The following is a 20,106-nucleotide window of genomic DNA, read 5'->3' on the forward strand; positions in this document are numbered from 1 at the left end:
TTGCAGACAGTTCTATACTGGAAATAAATATAAGGAATAAGCCTATAAAATCACGAACACAAGTTTTATAAACCCATTATTATGAAGCGATAACTTAGGGTTGGCCACCTCCTTAACTACCTCACAAGAGAGGTAAAAGGTGGTTAAACGTTACAAATAGGCTCTTTCATATAAAACAAACAGCTAAAATAACCATGTAATTATTAGCTACTTAAATGGAACGGGAGGGCGTCCAGTTAACCGCGATGCCACTCACCACACTGCTGCTTGAGCAGAACCCAGGAAATACAGCTCGGATGCGGCACCCATCCACGCGGAGCAAGCGGAGGCTGCCCGAAGCCATCCAGCCCTTGGCATAAGGCAGTATTAACCTGTGTGCCAGCCCCCTCGCAAGGAAAAGAAATGACTGCATGCCTTATTTAAGGGAGTTCAGAGGTGGCCACATCAATACCCAACGCAGAAGCCCACCGCCCTTATTTTGGAGCCATGGGTCTCAACCCTGTCGGCTTTCCTGCAACTCCCTCCCCTGTGCAAAAAGCCACTCTTCCAATGACTAGCCCTTCTGAAGATATACAAAGACATAGACAAAAATGTAAGTCAAGATATCCAGATTTAGTCAAAAGATATTAATTTCTTTTACATATTGGTATTTCCCACTGATTGATTCAGCTCTGCTAGGTCCTAAGCTGTGGGCAGGAGTACAAAGTCCCCTTGAATTCCCACATTCTTTCACTTGCTGACCTCTGGATGCAGACAAAACCAGTCAATTCAATCTGGCAGAATGAAATGCAAAGAATTTTCCTCGATCCAAACATCTGAAGGACTGGCATGCTATTTCTCATCGTTAAACTTCATTCCTGGCATTTCCAATCAGTAAACAAGTAGCAATATAAGCAAAACCAACAGCTTTTGGTCTGTTTTCTAGAAATATTTGGACGATTACAGTTGTAAATCTCTTGGCAACAAAAGCAGATTTCTAAATATCAATAGAGGGTGGCTAAGATAAGATAACCAGGTCCAGCTCTACAGTGCCGCTTTCTCAGCGCGGCTCCGCCGGGAGCCAGCACCTGAGCCAAGGCATTCCCGATCCTTCACCAAGGTGTTTCCGATCCTTCACTGCACAGGGCACAGGATGTGGGCAGCCCCAGAAGCTGCCTGGGGGCTGAGGGGAGGACACAAGGGAAGAGTAAACAGTTCAGGCAAAGGTAAAAAACGTGAAGTGGGAGCAAGAGAGGATGGACACACAAAGCAGCACACATGCAGCTGGGCAGCAAAACACGAGGAACACCAGCAAGGATGAGGAGGAGATCACAGGAATGGCAGTAGTATCAAGAACAAGCAACAAAACAATCCTCCTCTAGCAAGTTATGGAGTCTAGCCTAGTTTCTTGGAATATTTGTGATAACTATTTTCTTGCTATGACAAGCCCTACAAACCCATTCTAAAACTCAGAAATACAAATGTAGCTAAAACTCGGTTGCTGCGTATCAGCATCCCGGTGCTCCCCGCCAGGAACACACTACTTCTAAGTTATTTTATCCTTTTCACATAGCAGAAAGTTTCTTGACATTTTATAACTGAATTCAATTTAAACAACACAGTTCTGTAAAACTGCAAATGGTGCGTTTTGGGGAAGAGTCGATAGCACAATTCTTCTTAATGAAAGCCTACGCGCTGGTTGAGAAGGCCTGGTTTACACAATTAGCTATTTATTTCTTACACTGTACATTTATCACTGTGCTCAGCACTCAGGAGCCTACTTCCCCCAACCAGCAAAAGTGGCTGCTCTATTTCACAGGCTCCTCTTTTCCTCTCCCGCCTTAGCAGGCAGTTTGAAGCACCCTGCTAACCACACAAGAAAGGAGAATTTGGTTCAATTCAGAAGGGGCACAAAAGTAACCGTTTCAAAAGCAATCCCTGGCAGCGCTGAAACTGTGCCGTCGCTTCAGGTTTCTCCTGCAGCTCCAAAGTGTGTTCACGCGTGACTTTCACCGTGTTGCTTTTAAACATGACAAGCGCAACAGAATGATTCAACCACTGCTCACTGTCGCCAACAATTCATTTGTTTTAGACCTGTCATCAATTCCTTCACCCTCTGGTTTTCACTAAAATGCCATCATCAAATTCAACTACAATGAAGCTAAGGAGGGATGGCTATTAACAGTCTAGCTGAGCAAAACTAAACCACCAATGGGTTTAGTTTTCAATACTACAAACATTCTCAACACCAGAAGTCCCAAAGTATTGGCTGAGGCTAGTGAAATTACTTACCACTGCAAACAGTTTGAGTTTGGAAACCGACCTGGAGAGCTGGCAGGAAAAAAACCCAATACCCCTGAACCAAAGATGCGACAAGAACAGGAGAAGGACACCGAGCTCTCCACTCCCAGCAATAACGGGAGTTTGCTCTTGCTGCCATACCCAGAGCTCTAACTGCTCCCCAGTATGAATCCGCACCTCCAGCATCAATCCAGGAAGAGGGCAAGCGCTGCACCCCAAAATAACTGGAGTTAAGAGAGATGCCAGCACCCGCAGGCATACTTGCCTTTCAAATCCCACAGGGTTTAAAACAGGTTAAACACAACAGAGGGCTGAAGGAGGGCAGGAAGCCTTGGAAGGCAGAAACAGGAGACAATGAGGGGCGGGCGGGGGGTGGGTGACACGAAAAAGAAAAAACTCAGCAAAGTCTGGAGGAGGAGGCCAGGAAATACTGAAGATGCAAGAAGCTGCTGGAAGCACTGTATTTTAATTAACCGGCACAGTATTCCACAACGCACTCCACCAGCCTCATTTCACTCCATGAAAAGGTTTGGGTTTGTGGTTTGGTTTTGTTGGTTTTTGTTGTTTTGTTTTTTTTTTTACCCCTGCAGATGTATTTGGTTTATTGAAGCAGAGACAGAAGGGACACTAAAAAAGGAAGGTCACATTACGGCACCCTCCCTCTGAAGCCTGCCCGGACAGAAAGGCAGGATAGGTACTCCCTCTTCCTCCAGTAACACGTCTTTGTAAGCAGGTGTTTTTAAAGGACTGCACTGTTTGAGAAGAACCATTTAAAAGTATTAGTAACAAAGTTAACACCAAGTCTTGAAAGCTTAAATTTTAAAAATACTTGGTTTAACCTTACTTGGACATAAGCCTCTCACTGTTCCCCGATATAGGAAATGAAATCTGAGTCACAACATCTGTACAAAACCTTCCTACAGAGATAGCTTTAAAACCCCACACAAATAAACAAAAACACCTTTGAGCCAAAGCATTTGGGAAAATCATTAACAAGAGGAGATGTGGAAGTGGCTTAAAAAACCTAGCGCTTTAAACAAGCCCTACACCTTACATCAGAAATCTTGCACGTACAATGGTTATAATGCCAAAAGTACTCAAAAAAAAAAAAAAAAAAGAACAACCCACTAAAACCCCAGACCTCACAGACAGACGTAGTTCCTGCTGTTTGGAAAAAGCAAACCAAGTCCACCCTCTGAAACCATCCTGCTGGCTTGCAGCCCTCTGAGTGGGTCTAGAAGCTTCACTAGAAGGCAGTTTGCCTCTGTCCCTGTCAACAGAAATTTTGGTAAAATCCCAACTGCTGAAATTCAGCAAAAATTCTGGGGCAGCGAGCGGACCGAGCCGAGTGTCAAACCCTGCCTCCTCACCGTGACGGTCCAATTTTGCCAAGAAGGACAGCAGTACAGAAAGCGCGGCACAAAATCCAATCCGTCATGCTCACAATAAGCTCAGGTTTGTTTAAGTAATAAAACGTTATGCAACACTTCCGCAGAGGGAAGTAAATATTTGCTGTTTAACAACCAAATCAAGAATGTTTTGTTTTCAAAAGGCATGTTGCCCAAACAGTCTCTCAGCATTCAATAGTATTTGAAGCTCTAACTGCCTCCTCGGTCAGGATGAACAACAAACCCAGAACAGCTGCCAAAATCCCTACCACCATCCTCCCTCGGTATCCTCGGCTCACGTGGGAGCTTTGGGGAGAAATTCCACCTCCTGACTTGCCCACCTCTTGACCCTGCCTGAATTAACATACGCCAAATTCAACAACTGCATATAACCGAACACAGCGGGCACGACGAGTACAGCGCCCAGCTCCTGCGCCAGCTGCACGGCTTAAACACACGGGCACGGCTCTGCCTTAAAGCTGGCGGTTTCAGGTACCTGCCCGTACGAACACACAGTCGTACACACAGAGTCTAAAGAAAGGTTCCACATTCTATTCTGAACTTAAAAAAAAAACAACTTTCCTTTCTCAATTTAAAGAGCCCCCACCCCAATCATGCCCTGAGCCTGGTGCAGCTTCCAAGATGGCACCTCCGAGGGTCAGTCCTGTAGCACTTCAGACGCGCAAAAGGCGGCAGAAACTACAAAAGCCGTAAACCCCTCTGCTGCAAGGATGGCAAGAGCTGCTTGGTCATCAAGCCCAGCTTCATTCTGCCTAAAAACCAGAAAAGAGGAAACTCACCCAGGTTTTCCAAGACGTGGAGATGTCTCCTGCAGCCAGGGAACAGAGACACCAGCCTCGTGTAAGCCCTCACCTACTGCTGGGGTTTTCCTGCTGCTAGCCAGGCACGAGGAGCCCTGACCGAAGCTTGATGGGGCAACGCCAAAACCAGGCAGGTCTGCAGAGCTGCTCGCTGCTGTTCACAAGGCTCACTTCTCCCGTACCGCTTTGGGTGGATGGAGCGGGTTGCCCCCCCAACAAAAGCAGCGCTTCTCCACACAACTAACCTGCTAGGTCCCATTCACACACGCTTTTTTCAAGTAACAAAAACCTAAAGCGACTTGCGTGCTCTCCTCCAGCATCTGTACTACTGGTGAAATGCTCGTTCTTGAGTCACGCTTTAAAACGATTCCCGTTTAAGTTTCCGCCAGGTGGAGTTTAAGTTTAAAGAATGAATGGTTTATATCTCACCTCCTTGAAAATATACCACAGAACTAGGTCAGCGCGGGGAGCTGCTCCGTGCACTTACTACGGGAACACCACAGGCGCCAGCGCCGAGCCGAAGACTCTCCGCTCCCGCCTCAGCGACGCTGCCCGTGCTCTGCGCGGGTACAAAGCCGCGAGCCAAGGACCGGGCAGCCAAGCGAAACGCTGGATTACGATATGGGGTGGGTGCCTTTAAACGCCGGGCAGAGCAGACGTTTCTCCAGTTTCTCCAGCGACTCACGTACATCACAAATGCAAATGCTGCTGCTGACCCGTCTCCTCAGCCAGAACACACTCAGACGGCCCACAAAAATTACTTACCGATATGAAAAATGACGGAAGTTGCACTAAATAACAATGGTAAAGGCTGAATTACCTTTCAAATCAAGGAGCGCTGAGCTGCGTGGCTCTGTAAAGCCGCGGCCGCACAGGGACGGGTATAGCAAAGCCTCCGCTTTACGTAGGAAAAAAAAATGTCATCATACATTGGCACAGGAAGCCCGAAAAGAGAATCAAGCCTGAGTGTGCTTTGGTGACAGTACTTTCATCCACAAAAGAACCGAAACTTCACAGTTTGAGCTAGGAAGTCCAGACAGACGCTAACTCTCTGATCACTTACACCCAGCGTTAACCAGTTGACATTCTACTACTTCAGCGAAGTTAATCATTTACTTCAACACAAATGAGAAAAGAATGAAGCCCAGCGTTTTCCAGACCACAGGAAAGATGGAACTAATGAATTTGGGAGCATTAAAGAGATTAATAAAAGATGAAGCTGACACACTCCCAATCACCACTACTACTTAAAATTTGCATTTTTGGAGAGCACGGGGCCTACGTCACGCTGGACGAGGCGCAGGCAAAAATCAAACCGAAGGTGGCCATGCCTAGGGAGGCTCTACACCTCCTAAATTACGACAAACACCTTCCTGATATAAAAAAAATTTTAAAAGGTATTCTCAAAGCTCTTTGAGCAGAAATCCAGGCAAAGAGACAGGATAACGACCCTTGTAATCTAAGAAGGGGTTTCCCGGTGAAGAGGGCAAACGGATTAAAAGTGAGGAAGCACATATACTGTAGCGAATAAGGAAAAAAAACCTGTATTAGCCATATTAAATAGTGGTACCTGGCGTGCCCAGCTGCAAGTGCTGACAGTTCAGGCGGCGTTAGCGAACGCACCGGTTCGGTTACACAACCGGCTGTGGCGGGACAGGCCCGGCCGCCGGCCTCTCCCCCGGCCCCGGTAAGATGGAGGCGCGAGCACCGGGCACCGGCCGCGCTCCCGATGCCGGGCCGAGGGCGGCCCCGCGAGTGGCGGCCCCGCCGGCGGTGCGAGCGGCGGCCGGGCCCGCCCGGGGTGGCTGCGGGGCCGCCCGGGGGGCCGGCGGGGCGCACGGCGCTGGGGTCGGGGAGCGGACGCTGGCGCTTCCCGCCGGCCGGCTCGGCCAAACTTCGGGGAAATTATTAAAAAAATTAATAATAATAAAAGGCATTAACTGCGAGGCGAGCGGGCCTGGGGACGGGCCCTGCCCCGCTCCTCGCACCGGGCTCCCGCCGGGCGGCCCCGCCGGAGGGGGGGGCGCGGGGCCGCGGCCGGGCGGAGCAGCGCTACCCCCTTGCGGACACGCCGCCGCCCGGCTCCCCGCCGCGCCGGTAACTTTCGCCCGGAGTTGGGCGCCCGGACTGCCCCCCACGGCCTCCGCCTCCTCCCGCCAGTGCCGCCAGCGGCGGCGGCCGGGCCGGGCCCTCCCCCCGCTGCCCTCCAGGCCCCGCCGCTCGTCGGGCGGCGCCGCGCCGCTCCGCCCGCCCCAGCAGCGCCCACCCCCGGCCCGCCCGCTGCCCGCCGGCGCGGAGGCCCCGGTGCGGCGGGGCCGCGGACAAGGCCGCCCCGCTCGTGACGGGCGCGCGCCCGCGAGGCACGTGCGTCGCCGCCGCCGCCGCCGGGAGGGGAGGGGGGGGGGGGGGAGGGGGAGGAGGAAGCGAGGCCGGGGGAGGGGGGGGGCCGGCGAGGGCGGCGCGGCCAGGCCCGGCCCGGCGCGGCGTGACCCCCCGGGCGGCGGCGAGGCCCAGGCCGGGAGCGGCGGAGCCCCGAGCTCCGCGCCGCACCCTGTGCCGGCCACACCGCCGCAGCCTCCATGTTGGCGGCGGGCGGGCACGTGCCGGCGGGCGGCGGGAGGCGTGCCCGTGTCCCGGCCCGGCCCGGCCGCCGCGGCCCCGGCGCCACGCGGCCTGCCCGCCGCACATGGCCTGCCCAACGGCCGCCATCCCCCCCGCTCCCTTCCGTCCCTCCCCGGCCCGGCCCGACCCCGCGGGGGCGCCCGCCGCCGCCAAACTTTGCGCCGCGCGGCCCGGCCTCCGCCGCCGCCGCCGCCCCGCGGCCGGGGGTCAGGGGCGGGGGGGGTGGAGGGCGGCGCGGGAGGGCCCGGCGCGGTGGCAGCCCCGCGGCGGCGGCGGCGCAGGCCCGGCCCGGCCCGGCCCGGCGGCACGGAGCGGGAGGCGGCCCGGCCGCGCTCTCACCTTCCGGCTTGTTTTCGGCAGCCATTTCCCCTCCGCGCGCCACATCCTCCTCCGCCTCCTCGCGACCGGGACCCAGGCGCGCGCCGCCTCCTCCCGCTGCCGCCGCCGCCGGGCCGGCCACCCCGCGCGCACGGCGTACACCCCGCGCCGCCCATTGGGGGAGCCGCCGCACTGACACCCGCGGCGGCCAATCGCGACGGGCGGGAGGTGGGAACGTGGAGGGGATGGGCGCGACGGACAGCGCGCCCCTCCAATGGGAGCGCGGCAGCGCTTCAGTGACACACGCCGCAGCCACTCAGCGGCGCCGCCGGCAAGACGAGGAGGGCGGGACCCGGCGCTTTACTGACGGCCGCAGTGGCCACTGGGGAAGCGGCGCAGCACGACAGACGGCCGCCAGAGCCAACCGCGCCGCGGAGGAAGCGGAACGCGCCGATTGACGCACGGCGCCGCCGGCACCGGCAGCCAACGAGGAGCGGCGTCCGCCGGAGTGACCGCGCGCGGGGCCAATGGGGCGGGCGAGCCGGGCGGCCGCCGGCGCCCCCGCCCCCGGCCCCGGCCATTGGCTGCGGGCGGCCCCGCCGGGCGCACGCCCCCTCCGCTCCCTGTAACCCTAAACAAAGCCTCCGATTGGCGCGGTGGGCGGCCCGGCCGCCAATCCCCGCACCCGCCCCGCCCGCCCGGCGGGGGCAGCCCCGCGGCCCGACCCCGCCCGCCTGCCCTATTAAAACAGACACGGTGCCGCTCCCAGGCCACCCGCCGGCAACAGCGGTAGCGCGTCGCCCCCGCGGGCTCCGGCGGGTGAGCGGGGTTTAAAAGTCACCGGTTCCGAGTCGAGACTGAGAAGCTGCGGGTTGTTCTTTCGCCAGCGAACGGCACCCTCGGCCAGGGCACGGCGGGACCCGCCTCGCCCCAGCGGGCTCCGGCACAGGCGGGCCCGGTGTTAGTGCCGGAGCGGCACCGCCCCGGGGGCCGCCGGGAGGGGCGGGGGCACAGCTCCCCCACGGGGACAGACGAAGCACCGCGCCGGGCTGTGGGGGCCCTCGCCGCCGTGCGCCCCCCCCCCCCCCCCCCCCCCCCGCCGGCCAGCTGGGGCGGGCAGGGGCTGCCCCCCCCCAAGGGGAGCCGAGTTACCGCTGCCAGCGAGGCGGGGAAAAGTTGGAGGGAGCCCCACCGCTCCTACGGGAACGCGTTCGTGCCGAGCTGTGGCACATGCTGTCAGACACAGGGTGACACGGGCAGCCGCGCTGATCCCGGCCGGCAGCACCTGCCTGGGAATCGGGATGTCGAGGAGCTTCCGCTCTAAAGCGGCGCCCAAGACACCGAGATAACGGCCCTGTCCTCTTCCAAGCTGGCAGTGCCGTGGCAGAGCGATGGACTCTGCCCGGCCAAGTTTTGTCCACACCGCCGGGGGGCACAGCCTGAGGAGCGCCGGCAGCCGCTGGAGCAGAGCTCGGCGTGTCTGCACCGCGCCTCGTGCCTGCGCAGCGCTAACGGAGAGCGGAACGGCCCCTTCCTTTGATGTGTGTGACTAAACACGCAAAAAGGATATTTTCCCCTCAGATCCCCGTGAGAGTGGAACTTCTTTAAAGAAGACCTGTTGGCTCTCTGGTTTTGCTAAAGACTGAAGCCGTTTCCGAGCCAAGACAAAAGAGGAACATGGTATGATGGGTCTCTTCTAAGACAGAAGAAAGGAAAATTCCTTCTTCCTACTTCCAGCGGCTGCTAATCTCATGGAGCGTGAAAGGCACATTGATGAAGCGGCTCTAGAATGACAGGCTCACTCCCAACGGTCATAAAGCTAATCTAGTATACTCTGTCCTATAAATATACACAAATATTAATGCAGTTACAGGATCAGCTAAGATAATTGTTTTCTTCAGCTGCTTGAGACCTGCCAGAAACTTTTCTGGTTGCCACACTGGCAAAGAGCTATCATTTTCTCTATGAGTTGCAGGGAATTTATGCCTCTCCTTGGATATTCTTCAAAGATGATCCATACACTTAGCACAGACACAAGGTATAGCCCATACAGTTGGTGCTCCTCGTGGTTTGCATTACAGCAAAGAAAAGAATACTAGATTAAAATAAGCATACCTCCCCCTTAAGAGATGGAAGTCAACTACCTGGTGCAAGGGTCAGATGTTTAGGTGCAAAGATCTTAACAGGACGCAGAGGGCTATCCCGCATTGACCTCATCCCAGCGCTCCACATGGAGTGGCAGGCGCCAGCGCCTACACCCTACAGCCAGGCCTGCCTTGCTCTCCCTTCTTTGGCAAGAAACAGGCACCCAGATCAGTCCAGAAGCATAGCCTGTGGTGCCTTCAGAGCGCCAGTCCTATCTACCACCTCTCCTCTGAATCAGCTCATCTCCTGGCATCTCAGTATCCTGCCCAAGACCAACATCAGGCTGGCATTTGGAAGGGGCTCAGGCTTCCACCTGGATATTCAGGCAAGACTATGCAACAAAAAGGAGACAAGAGAAACGGTGGGGCTAACGCACCTCCTCTGAGTGACAAAGATTCTTCCTCTGCTACTACGCACAGTACTGCCGGGGAGCTAATTGGATGTCATTTTGCAGACACCCATGCTTGTGGCTGAAACGCAGGCAGGAACCCAGGCCACTCCCAGGAACGCAGACGGCAACTGCTGCCACAAACAGTCCTTCCCTTCTGTTCAGGGAGACGAGCACATTTATTTTGGTCATAGCCCTCGCTGCATTATTCACTTACATATGCCTGAGAACAAATAACCACGAGGTACTCCACATGGGGTTAGACCTTGGGATCACCCAGCAACATAATTAAATGCAAAATCAGCCACATGTGTGCACAAGAGTGTCCATCTCTCTCTTCTCTCCAAAGCTCAAGTAGTTCCTTATGTGCTTCCATGGCTCATTAGAGTAATGAGGTCCATGTGGGCTGATTGACAAGGTTGTTCAGGACACCAGCTGCCTTCTCTCAGCCGTTACAGCCCACAGAAGGAGGAACTGGGTGGCAATAACTCTGCTTCCACAACTAACATGACCTACCTTGGCTCTACCAGTGGCGTGCAACCTGCTCTATGAAGAGTCGTTGGGAGCGCTGTCTGGCTTTCTAGATCCTTCCTGGTCCATAAAGACGATGAGAATTTGTGTGGAAGAGGATGAATAAAGCATTTGCAAGGGGTTACCACGATAGTGTATGAGCTCTGCTACATACGGCTAATGAACTCATTCTCTTCCTCAACATAAGCTTTCCTACCATGAGAAAAAAACAAACTAATAAACTGAATCTTATATACCTGAAATCACACAATTTTAACAGTAGTACATAGGTTATTACAGCAATGTGATCTGTGTAATATCATGGATGCTATTTGAACACAGATTTTTCATCAAGCATGCCAGCAAAGTCCCAAATATTTTCATTTAATTCCTTGTGCAATAAAATGATAAGGAACAAGCCATTTGAATTGAAGTGCTGCTGGTATCTTTCAAGTTTCCCAGCTCCCCACTGTTTAAAAATCAACAGTCTAATCGCTATTAAGGCACAGAGGTACCAAACCGCCGGAGATTCTGTGCATGTACGGTACAGGATAAACTGACTTGGTCTTGCCTTTCTAGGGGCACAAACACAGAGCTACCTCCAGCTGATAAGCAGCAAGAAAGTAGATGTGCCAGGAGTTTTCGCAGTCTGAATCATGAATAATTTTTAACAGCATACTGATAAAAGCTGCCGCTGTTCTGATGTACGGCGTTTGGCTTTTTTTGTTGTTGTTGAGGAGGAGGTGAAATAAAAAGTTCCTTAAAAAAAAAACCACCTTCATTGTCATTCCATGGCAGATGTGGGTCTGGCTTGGTTAATTGGGTTAATGTGATGATTTGGCATGCTTAGTAATATGCAGAAGTAAAACTGTAAAGAATATATTCAAATATCCTGTTATGGATATTCAGCAAATTATACATCCACCGTTGCTATGGCAAGCATCAAAAAGCAAAACAATTCAGACAGTTTTAATAGCTATAATGACAATGTTGGAACCCCATTTCTTTTGAATTGTTTGCACAAAGTTAGTCCGTGATTTAGAAGCAAGGAATGCCAAGTGTTTTTACAAAAATACTCTTAGAAGTGTGAATAGAGATGCTTAAAAAAAACCTCACAGTGATAGAAATGAAATGCTTTTGCCCTTTCCTCTCTACACTTCCAGAATCAAAAGCTGTTTCTTCTAGGAATAAACCCAAGACTTAACCAAGGCAATGTGCATGTATAAATTCACTGTCATTTCACAATACTTCACTGCATTTGGGAAATATAAGTGCCAATTCCCAGGTTCATCAAAACCAGGTAAACATCCCAAAACACGCATTTTTTCAGAAGGGTTCTCCAGAGAAGTATACTCCGTTTCGGGCTCTGCCATCCAAACAACTTGCCCCAAATGATGTGTGGAAGTTGAAGAAGAACACACGTTACCGGGAGCTAAAGATCCCAGATTACACTCAGGCTGGAAGAAACTGCATACTACCCTAGCAGGAGGCCAAACTTGCTCATCCTCCGTATTTTGGAGTTTGGATACATTCTTCTCCCCATCCCCTCTGCAGTTCTGAGCCCATTTATTTCCCTCAGAAATACAAACACTACATTCAAATAACCTCTAGTAAAACACTGTCGGCTATCGGGAATTTATACCAGGCAAAACTGAAGCATAACTCCAGAGCCTAAGCCATTTTAATGGACCCTGGAGGAAAGATGTTTTTGCTGTGCAAAGCCTCATAAAGTTTTTGCAGATACTTAAGGCAGTAGCCTCAACACGAAACGCAGTATTTACCTGTTTAACCAAGAACAAGGGCAAAAATGCTTTGTTCCTCTACACTGGCACCGACTCCAGAGGGAAACAAGCGGCCGCCTGGGGGGTTGCCATGCTGGAGCCCCATTTATTGCGGTACAGGATCAAACAGCTTCAGAACTGACTTACATGGGTGCCAGCCGCCGGCATTTTGCTGCAGCCAGCAATGCCAGGGAGAACGCCTGCCACGCCACGCACGGCAGCACGCAGCCTCTGCCACAAGCCCCATTCTTCCTTCCTCTGCGGTCCTTGGTCCTTTATCTCCCTATGAGAACAGGCCAGGTTCTGTCTTCACTGTGGTTCATGCTCCAAGCACCCTGGTGGCACTAAGAAAATAACAATTATTTTGCTCTAGTATACACCCATAAGCCAGTTAGAGGAGAAAAAAACCTGAAATATGAGGTAAATTAAAGCTTCCAACTAAGGGGATTTACCAGTAAGTCACCATAAAATTCAGATAATTTATTTTTTCAATTCTGCAGCAACTTTCTCCAATTTGTTTGGATTAGCTATTAGAAATTATGTCTCAAAAATTAAAGAAAATGTCTATTGACCATTATATCAAATTCTAATTTTAGCCAGAAAAGAAGAATAATCAGGCTGTGATTTACTCTGGTAGTCAACTTACATTAACAATTTCCCCCCCATTTATGTAATTCTGGCAAAATCAAATAATATATACAATGCTCATAAATGCCTTGCTAGATTTAGTAAAGACAATTTCCTACAGTATATTCAGGACATTTTTCTTTGCTTTCTTTTATAATAAGACAATCAAGTTATTTAGTTTAAGGAGGTAATATGATTGTCATCCACAGTAGCCTCAGTTATAATTTTAGCACAGTCTTCAATAAGGTACATGGAAGGATTTTATTTTTGTTTGTCTGTTTGTTTTTGTTTTTAAAGCTGTTGTCATCCTGTAATAAGCTATATAGGCTGGCTGCTGCTCTCTGGGGTTGTTTTTCCCCTACATACTAACCCCTCTCCCCTGCTAGTGCGCAAAACTCCCCTTACTACCGAAGAAGCAAGAAGAAAGCGTAAACTCTATGAATGCGCATTAATGCAAAGCCATCGTGCACAATGTTGGTAGGCAACTGGCTGTTCTGGGCAGTGGATGAACAGCTCCCAGCTCGGGACTGGCCAGGGAATGTCACTCCACAAAGGTGGCAGTGCCAGCTCCTTGAATCCCAGCCAACAGCGTGCACGGAAATCCACACAGTAACCAGTTCTACCTTGAGGAAAAGGCCATTTTCCATAATACTTATTTTCCCCTCAACATGTTCAAGACAGCATAATCCTCACGTCAGTTTGATATCAGATCTCTAGTGATCACCAAAGCAAATAATAACAGGGAGATATGTTTAAGTCAAAGATCCCTAAAGCTCCTAAATTTCTGTTTGTGCTTTTAAACAAATGTCTTTTCCAGGATACTTGACTCCTCTGAAATTGGACTGCTGTCTATATAAACTGAATGAATACTGATCTAGGAGCCAAACTTTAGTCACTGAGGTATGAAAATATCAGCCTTGGGCACTGAAGACAGAAGAATGAGTAATGGAAGACAATGACAGAAGAACAAAAGGAGATCGAAGGAAGAGAAATGGATGATGGTAACAGAGGCAGAAGGTGTTCGAAGCCACGTAGATTCAGGAACTGGAAGCCAGAGGCAAAGTCTGATTAAAAAAAAAAAAAAAAGAAAAAAAAACAAACCACCAAACCACAAAAACCTGAGTCAGCCTGCTCCCAAGGAACTCCTGGTGACGGCACTGTCCAGGCACTGCCCTTTGCCCAAAACCCTGTCCTGGAGCTACCACACCAAGTCTTACTTCATACACTCCCATGACTTATGTGGAAGCACCATTAACAAACAATAGAGCACTCATGCTTTCAATTAAAAAGCATTACTGTTGAAGTAATCATCTCAAGTCTTTAAAGAACTTCACCATGCCTGAGTTCTGCCATGCTATAAATTCACAATGAGAAGGAACTTCCCTGACTTTTTTTTTCATCATTATTTATGAATAGATAAGCCAAATGGAAGTTTAATTCCAGTATCACAAACTAGAATCAATCGTCCTTTGCTTACAGTGGTACTATGGCGGTGCAGCCACTCAAATTATCTCTCGGGTGCCTGTCTGGTGCCTTATTACACAAACTCCTTCTCCTCTGTCATCAAGGATATGCACTAGTTCTTATATACAAAAATGATTGGTTTAATATTTTCTCATTAGTTTTTTTGCTATGGAACAGAGTTTTCTTTCTAGATTTGCCTATTGTCTAACCATTAAAACTATTCTGTTCCGTATGGCTCGGAAGAGTTGCATAAAATGAGAAATATGGAGAAACTGTATATGCAGAAAAATCACTGAAATAATTAAGTCTCTGCTTCGATGTTGTCATCTGCGAGTTCTTGACTTTCCCCTAAGCTTCCTCCCCTGAAGGACTAGAACAGTAATACTCCCCCCACCCCCACCCCACATGGAGTAAATCAGTTCCTACACTCTTAGTAGCAGAGTGAAAATTAAGATGTAAAGGAGTAAAGAATTCAGAACAACCCTATTATCCAGCAACAATACAATTTGCTGCTGATCTTCAGTTGCTAAGAGAGCCACGTCAATTATTTATAGAACCAAGAGCGTTAAATGTGAAGTATTTCAGCCTGGGACAGCATGAAGGTAAAAGCAGGAACGTGATCTTGTCAGAACTGCAGAACTGTAGGCAAGGACAGAATATCCCTACACAGATTACCCTTTTTATTGAACTATAAATTGAAAAAGGTCCTTAAGAAGTGTCACTTTCTGTGTTAAGTGATATGCATTCTCTTTTTTTGACGTTTATCTAAAGGGCTATTTCAGCCAGGGAAACAATGCACGCTATCTTCCAAAAATGTAAGTTAGCATAACCTCATCCGAGTATTTACATGATGCTCACAACCTTCTCTTTCTCCGTGCTTATGTCTATGAACAGCCTGTCACCCGCACCTTAAAATTTGCTCTGAATGACCGTGACTCTGCCATTCTCATGGTGCTGAAAAGACCTCACCAGGCAACACTGAGCAACACCATAGCACTGCCCAAGGACTGGATATATACTGCCAACTCACCTGTAGTAACCACAAAATACAGCTTAAAATAACTTCCACCAATTGAGAGTGGGAGACACATTCAAAATTAGCAAGTGCTCCTAAAGAAAAGAATTATGCATTACATTATTTCTTTTTAGCTGCTAAGAGAACTTTTAATATTGGAATTAGCTTTCATAGATGCAATGATGTATTTCAACTTCTATCTCTGATTAAACAGTAAAACCTGTGACCTAGTGTTGCACAATGTCAATTTTGGTAACACCCCTTCCTGCTTAAAAAGACTTAAGTAGATTTATAATAATATTAAAACTAGAAGTTAATCCTTCTGTAGGGTTACCGATTGGTCAAAATTGACTAGAAGTATAAAAAGTAAACAGATCTTAGTTGCAGAAATTAGTGTGGGATCAATGGAAATGGGCGGTCACCTGGATGACAAGCCTGAAGAGCACGTTTCAGAAATGGCTCTGCAAGATCTGCCTATGAATTTTAAGTGCCAATTAGGAGCATAACCTAAGGACTGCACATACTTCTGGTGTATTCGGTATTAAGCCCTTACAGTCAAGGTGAAAGCCTGGGGGATGAAATTATGTCCCTAACCTTAAGCACCCATCACCATCCAAACAATTACAGTTTACGTGAACGATACAAAGGTGTAAGAGACTCCAGTAACCACAGAGTTTAAGGTATGAAATCTGAAAGAATGTAAAGGCTTGCTTTTAACAAATGGCTTACCACTGTCTATAATAAATAGATTTTAGGAAATAAAATATTTCCCACCTCATTTGGCCATGTGTTTGCTCAGAAAACAATGCTTCCTTTCTTGCACCATTTAAGATGAAAGAGGCAAAAAGGCTTTGTGTATGTGTCGCCATTACTGGGAAGCTCCTTGAATGTGGGGTCCCACACAGCTCCATCCCACTCCCTTCCCCACACGGGCTACACTCTCCCTCATTAAGGGAGGTGTTGAAACGCTAAGGTTCTTCACACCAGCAATACATGAACGTGTGGTTTACGCCTCTCTCGCACTGAGATTTAAACCTCTCACATCTGAAAAGTTTAAATCCAGTATTGTCAGTCAGCTGACTGGATACCCAGGAAAAACAAGCACAGGGTGCAAAGCACCCACTTCAAGTGCGGGCCAGACAACAGTTAAGCAATCGGGAAGGTGAGCACTCCGAGGCATATACTGCAAGACTCTTTCATTTCAAGAATGTAAGTAATTTTACCCCAAGCCTTTACCTTGGAGTCACACAGATAGCATAGTTGACTTCTTACATGGTGCAAGCCCTACAATGCATAAAAGAAAGGTTACACTGCTGTACAGACTGAAAAGAGTTTAATTAATCCCAAAGCATTCACTTCTTTGGGAAAATAAGGCACACAACAACCTCGTGCTTACTGAACTAGACTCAGAGCCATTGTATGTCAATCGATGACAGTTTCTCTCCTCAAGGGATTTTTGTTCAGTGGCCGGGTAGGCACTTCCAATAAAAATACATTTTCTATGGGCAATGATGATTAAGAAATACTGAAAACACCGTTCATCTTTCACCAGGAAAAGCTGGTGTGGTGGCATTCAAAGCAGAGTATTGCAGATCACAATGGGGACTATTTTGGATTTTCCTCCTTGTGCACTGACTCTACAAAAGCCCCTATTTACTAAACTATTATAAACAACTCATTAGCCACACTAATCCCATAAAGCCAGTGGTGCATTACTGGTAGGTATCCACCATCTACTATGGGAAAAGCTACACAGTCTGTCTCTAAAAATACCTTGGTTATTTTCTGCCAGTCAGTTGGCAGCTTTTATTCAAAAAGGGCGATTTTTACTTAAAAAGCATATGGTTGGAAGCAGACAAATCATGTGGCAGATATTAATATAATCATCATAACTTCCACAGAATCAAAATTTCAACTTACGTTTTCAGCAATGATACTGGAAGTTTATCTGCACAGGAGGTGCTTGTATCATTCATAGCAAGTTCCGTGAAAGCAAGGAGTTGGATTAAACACCCAACCTTGAGGCAGCTGGATTAAACACCCAACACTGTGGTGAAAGATTGTCTATGGCTCATGTCAGGAACAAACGTGGACTAGTCAAAAACATCCAGTTTCTTCGGGGGGGGGGGGGGGGGGGGGGGCGGGAACACATGGATGGATCAAAACCAAACCAAAAAAAACCCACAAACCAACCCAGAGAACCTTGGAACCCTACCTTGTAGGAACAACAACTGTGGTAACAGCCATGGATACATGATAGTCTTCCTAAAATGCATTCATGGGTCCATGAAATATTCTAAGCTAAATCAAGTATTTCAACAATGGAAGAATTCTAACCGCATCTCCTCCAATTGCCTTGCCTCCAACACTGAGGGCAAGATCATTAAATACAATTACTATGAATTTTTGTCTGACAAGCCACTGACAGAAAAGGAGTAATACTGAACTTCAAGATCAAAAGTATACAAGCGAGTGATTCACCTTCCTTTCTTGTATGCTTGCAAGACGGAGGCTAAACATGAACATAGTATCAGCTGCCTTTAAAAGCTCCACTTGCATTTGAGTAAGAGAAATTGCATCAAGTGAGAAGATGAGGCTACACAACCCTGAATGCGACTCTATCTTCGATAAGCGTCCTCCTTCACTAGCTCAGGAGCTTTGTCTATCAGACCATGTCACCCGAATGACTAACAGCACACCAACTCCCACTGCTGCCATCTCTCACCAGCTCCAGTAAGCTAAAGCGTTAGCAGGACAGCAAGCAAAATAGAATTCGTATTTCCCAGTGCTCCCCTGCAACAGAAAACCTGATAAGACTGAGGGGAAAAAACAAAAAAAAAACCCCACAAGCTAGTCTAGTAGGCAACTGTCTATCCTCAGGGCCATGTAAAATACCACATGCTGGAAGAAAGAAGAAACAGCGAGGAGCTGGCAGGATCCAAAGCGCAATGCCCGCAGAAGCGATTATGCTGATGCCAAATCTGGTCCTATCTGAGCTTTCCAGCCACTGCTGAGTTGACAGCACGTGCTGCAATGCCAGAGCTGGCAAAGGTGATGCTGAGCACAGCTAGCGGCCACTAGCCACCTTAAAGCAATAGCACCATGCATCTTCCCCATGCCAGCGTCTAGTGGCAGGGATAGTAAAATAACATGCATATAGTGCTCTTTGTCAAAACCAATAGTACGTACTGAAAACCAACTCACCATTCTCCATTTCACCCAGCCTGGTGCGGTGCTGGACTCGCAGGGTGCTGTGACCCACCACCAAGCCGGGCTGGCTGGGCTCCAGGGCCCCAAACAGCGAGCGGGAGGAACAGGGAACAGCTACGAGCCCTAGCTCTGGGGAACCGGCACAGCCGTAAGGACACAGCGCCTTGCCAACACTGACTGTACTCCAATTTTAGCAGACTTAAAGCTTTCCAGATTGATGGTGAAGAATTTGAAAACTCAAAGAGCGTAATAGATTTACATCCGAGTTTATAGAAAGAGCTGAATAATACACCAGCAGCTATAACATACACATACACAAAACAAGAAAGAAGAAAACTATCAGATCTTCCAAAATACAGACTGACAACAGGAATTTGCTAATTAATATTTTAAGTATGCCTGAATTCTCAACTCTTGTGTTATTAAACTAAAAATTATATCATCATGTATTTTAACTACATGATAGCTTACACAAGTTATGACCATTTAAAAAAAATATTCTGCATTTCTTATGATTATTTACACAGTATTTCAAACATGGTTACATTTCCCATAGGACAAACTACTACTTTTTCACCAAAAGCGCTGAATCTGGTGTTGTTCCTCCCCTGTGACACCATGTGGTCTACACATAACAAGGATTTTAGGGCGTGCTGTAGCGTCCAGAGCAGCTCCTTATCATGGCACCAATGGGAAAGTATTTTACTAGAGAGGCAAAATTAAATGGCACAATTGAGCCCAAATAATATTCTTACTGACACAGTAGGAGAAGTCATTGACAACTTCTCAGAGAACTATTCTGCTGGGGGTAGGCTGGAGGCCAGCTTTGGAGAGAAAAGAGCTGGTAGGGAATATGGGTTCCCAGCTTCCAGCCACCAACAGAGCACAAAATCCAGAGGGCTGTCCATGGAAAATAGCATCTTAGTATCTGTAATTCCTACATGTTTCTCATCTTCAAAGTGCAAAAGGTTGGCTTTCAGGCAAGCTGTATGTGTTCTGAAAACAGCTTCTGACAGATGACAGCAGTGCCCTAACGCAGAGTGCTGTCCCCATGACAGGCTCTTCACGTACTCGGCTGACAGGGTCCAAAGACACCGAGCGTGCCGTTTAAGCTACACTGCTGCAGGAAACGCGCTGCAGTGGGAAACAACGAGGTGCCAAAGGCCACAGAAAGCCAGCACCTCCCTTCCCAGACACGCGGCGTGCGGACGGAATGGTTGGATCTTTCAGATTTCCTAGCATTATGAATCAGCCTGAAGAAGTAATTTCTGACACTGTCAAAACTGCACTAGTGATCTTCAGGAAAGGCTGTGGCGGTAGCCTATTCAAAAGCCCTAACCCTGCCCTGCACAGTGCTCTGTATGACAGACCACAGCTTGATTAGAAACAATTTAAGCTCATAAAAATTACAACTGGCACCAAAACCTAAACTATAGCAAATTCCTCCCCGATTCTTGTTTTGAAGACGACACTTGCAGCAGAATAGAACTGTTATTTGTATCTATCAACCATTCACACCTCATCTTGCTTCTTGTAC

At 48.9% G+C, this 20,106-nt stretch overlaps 1 protein-coding gene across 13 annotated transcripts in view; it reads right to left on the minus strand.

Moving 5' to 3' along the window:
- CAMTA1 (calmodulin binding transcription activator 1) overlaps window positions 1-20,106 on the minus strand; it is a 324,887-nt gene that overhangs the window by 296,126 nt on the left and 8,655 nt on the right. The window contains exon 1 of one of the 13 annotated variants that reach the window (XM_055705086.1): window positions 7,451-7,720. The exons of 10 other annotated variants lie outside the window; for them this stretch is intronic. In XM_055705086.1, the coding sequence (XP_055561061.1) occupies window positions 7,451-7,475 (25 nt within the window). In that variant the 5' untranslated portion in view covers window positions 7,476-7,720. Of the gene's footprint in view, window positions 1-6,059; window positions 6,271-7,450; window positions 7,721-20,106 lie in introns of those variants that run through there. 2 more of the 13 variants (XM_055705083.1, XM_055705085.1) reach the window with 2 other exon arrangements.

The sequence above is a fragment of the Falco cherrug genome, chromosome 3 (genome assembly GCF_023634085.1).
Source record: "Falco cherrug isolate bFalChe1 chromosome 3, bFalChe1.pri, whole genome shotgun sequence".
In the NCBI taxonomy this organism is placed as follows: Eukaryota; Metazoa; Chordata; class Aves; order Falconiformes; family Falconidae; genus Falco; species Falco cherrug.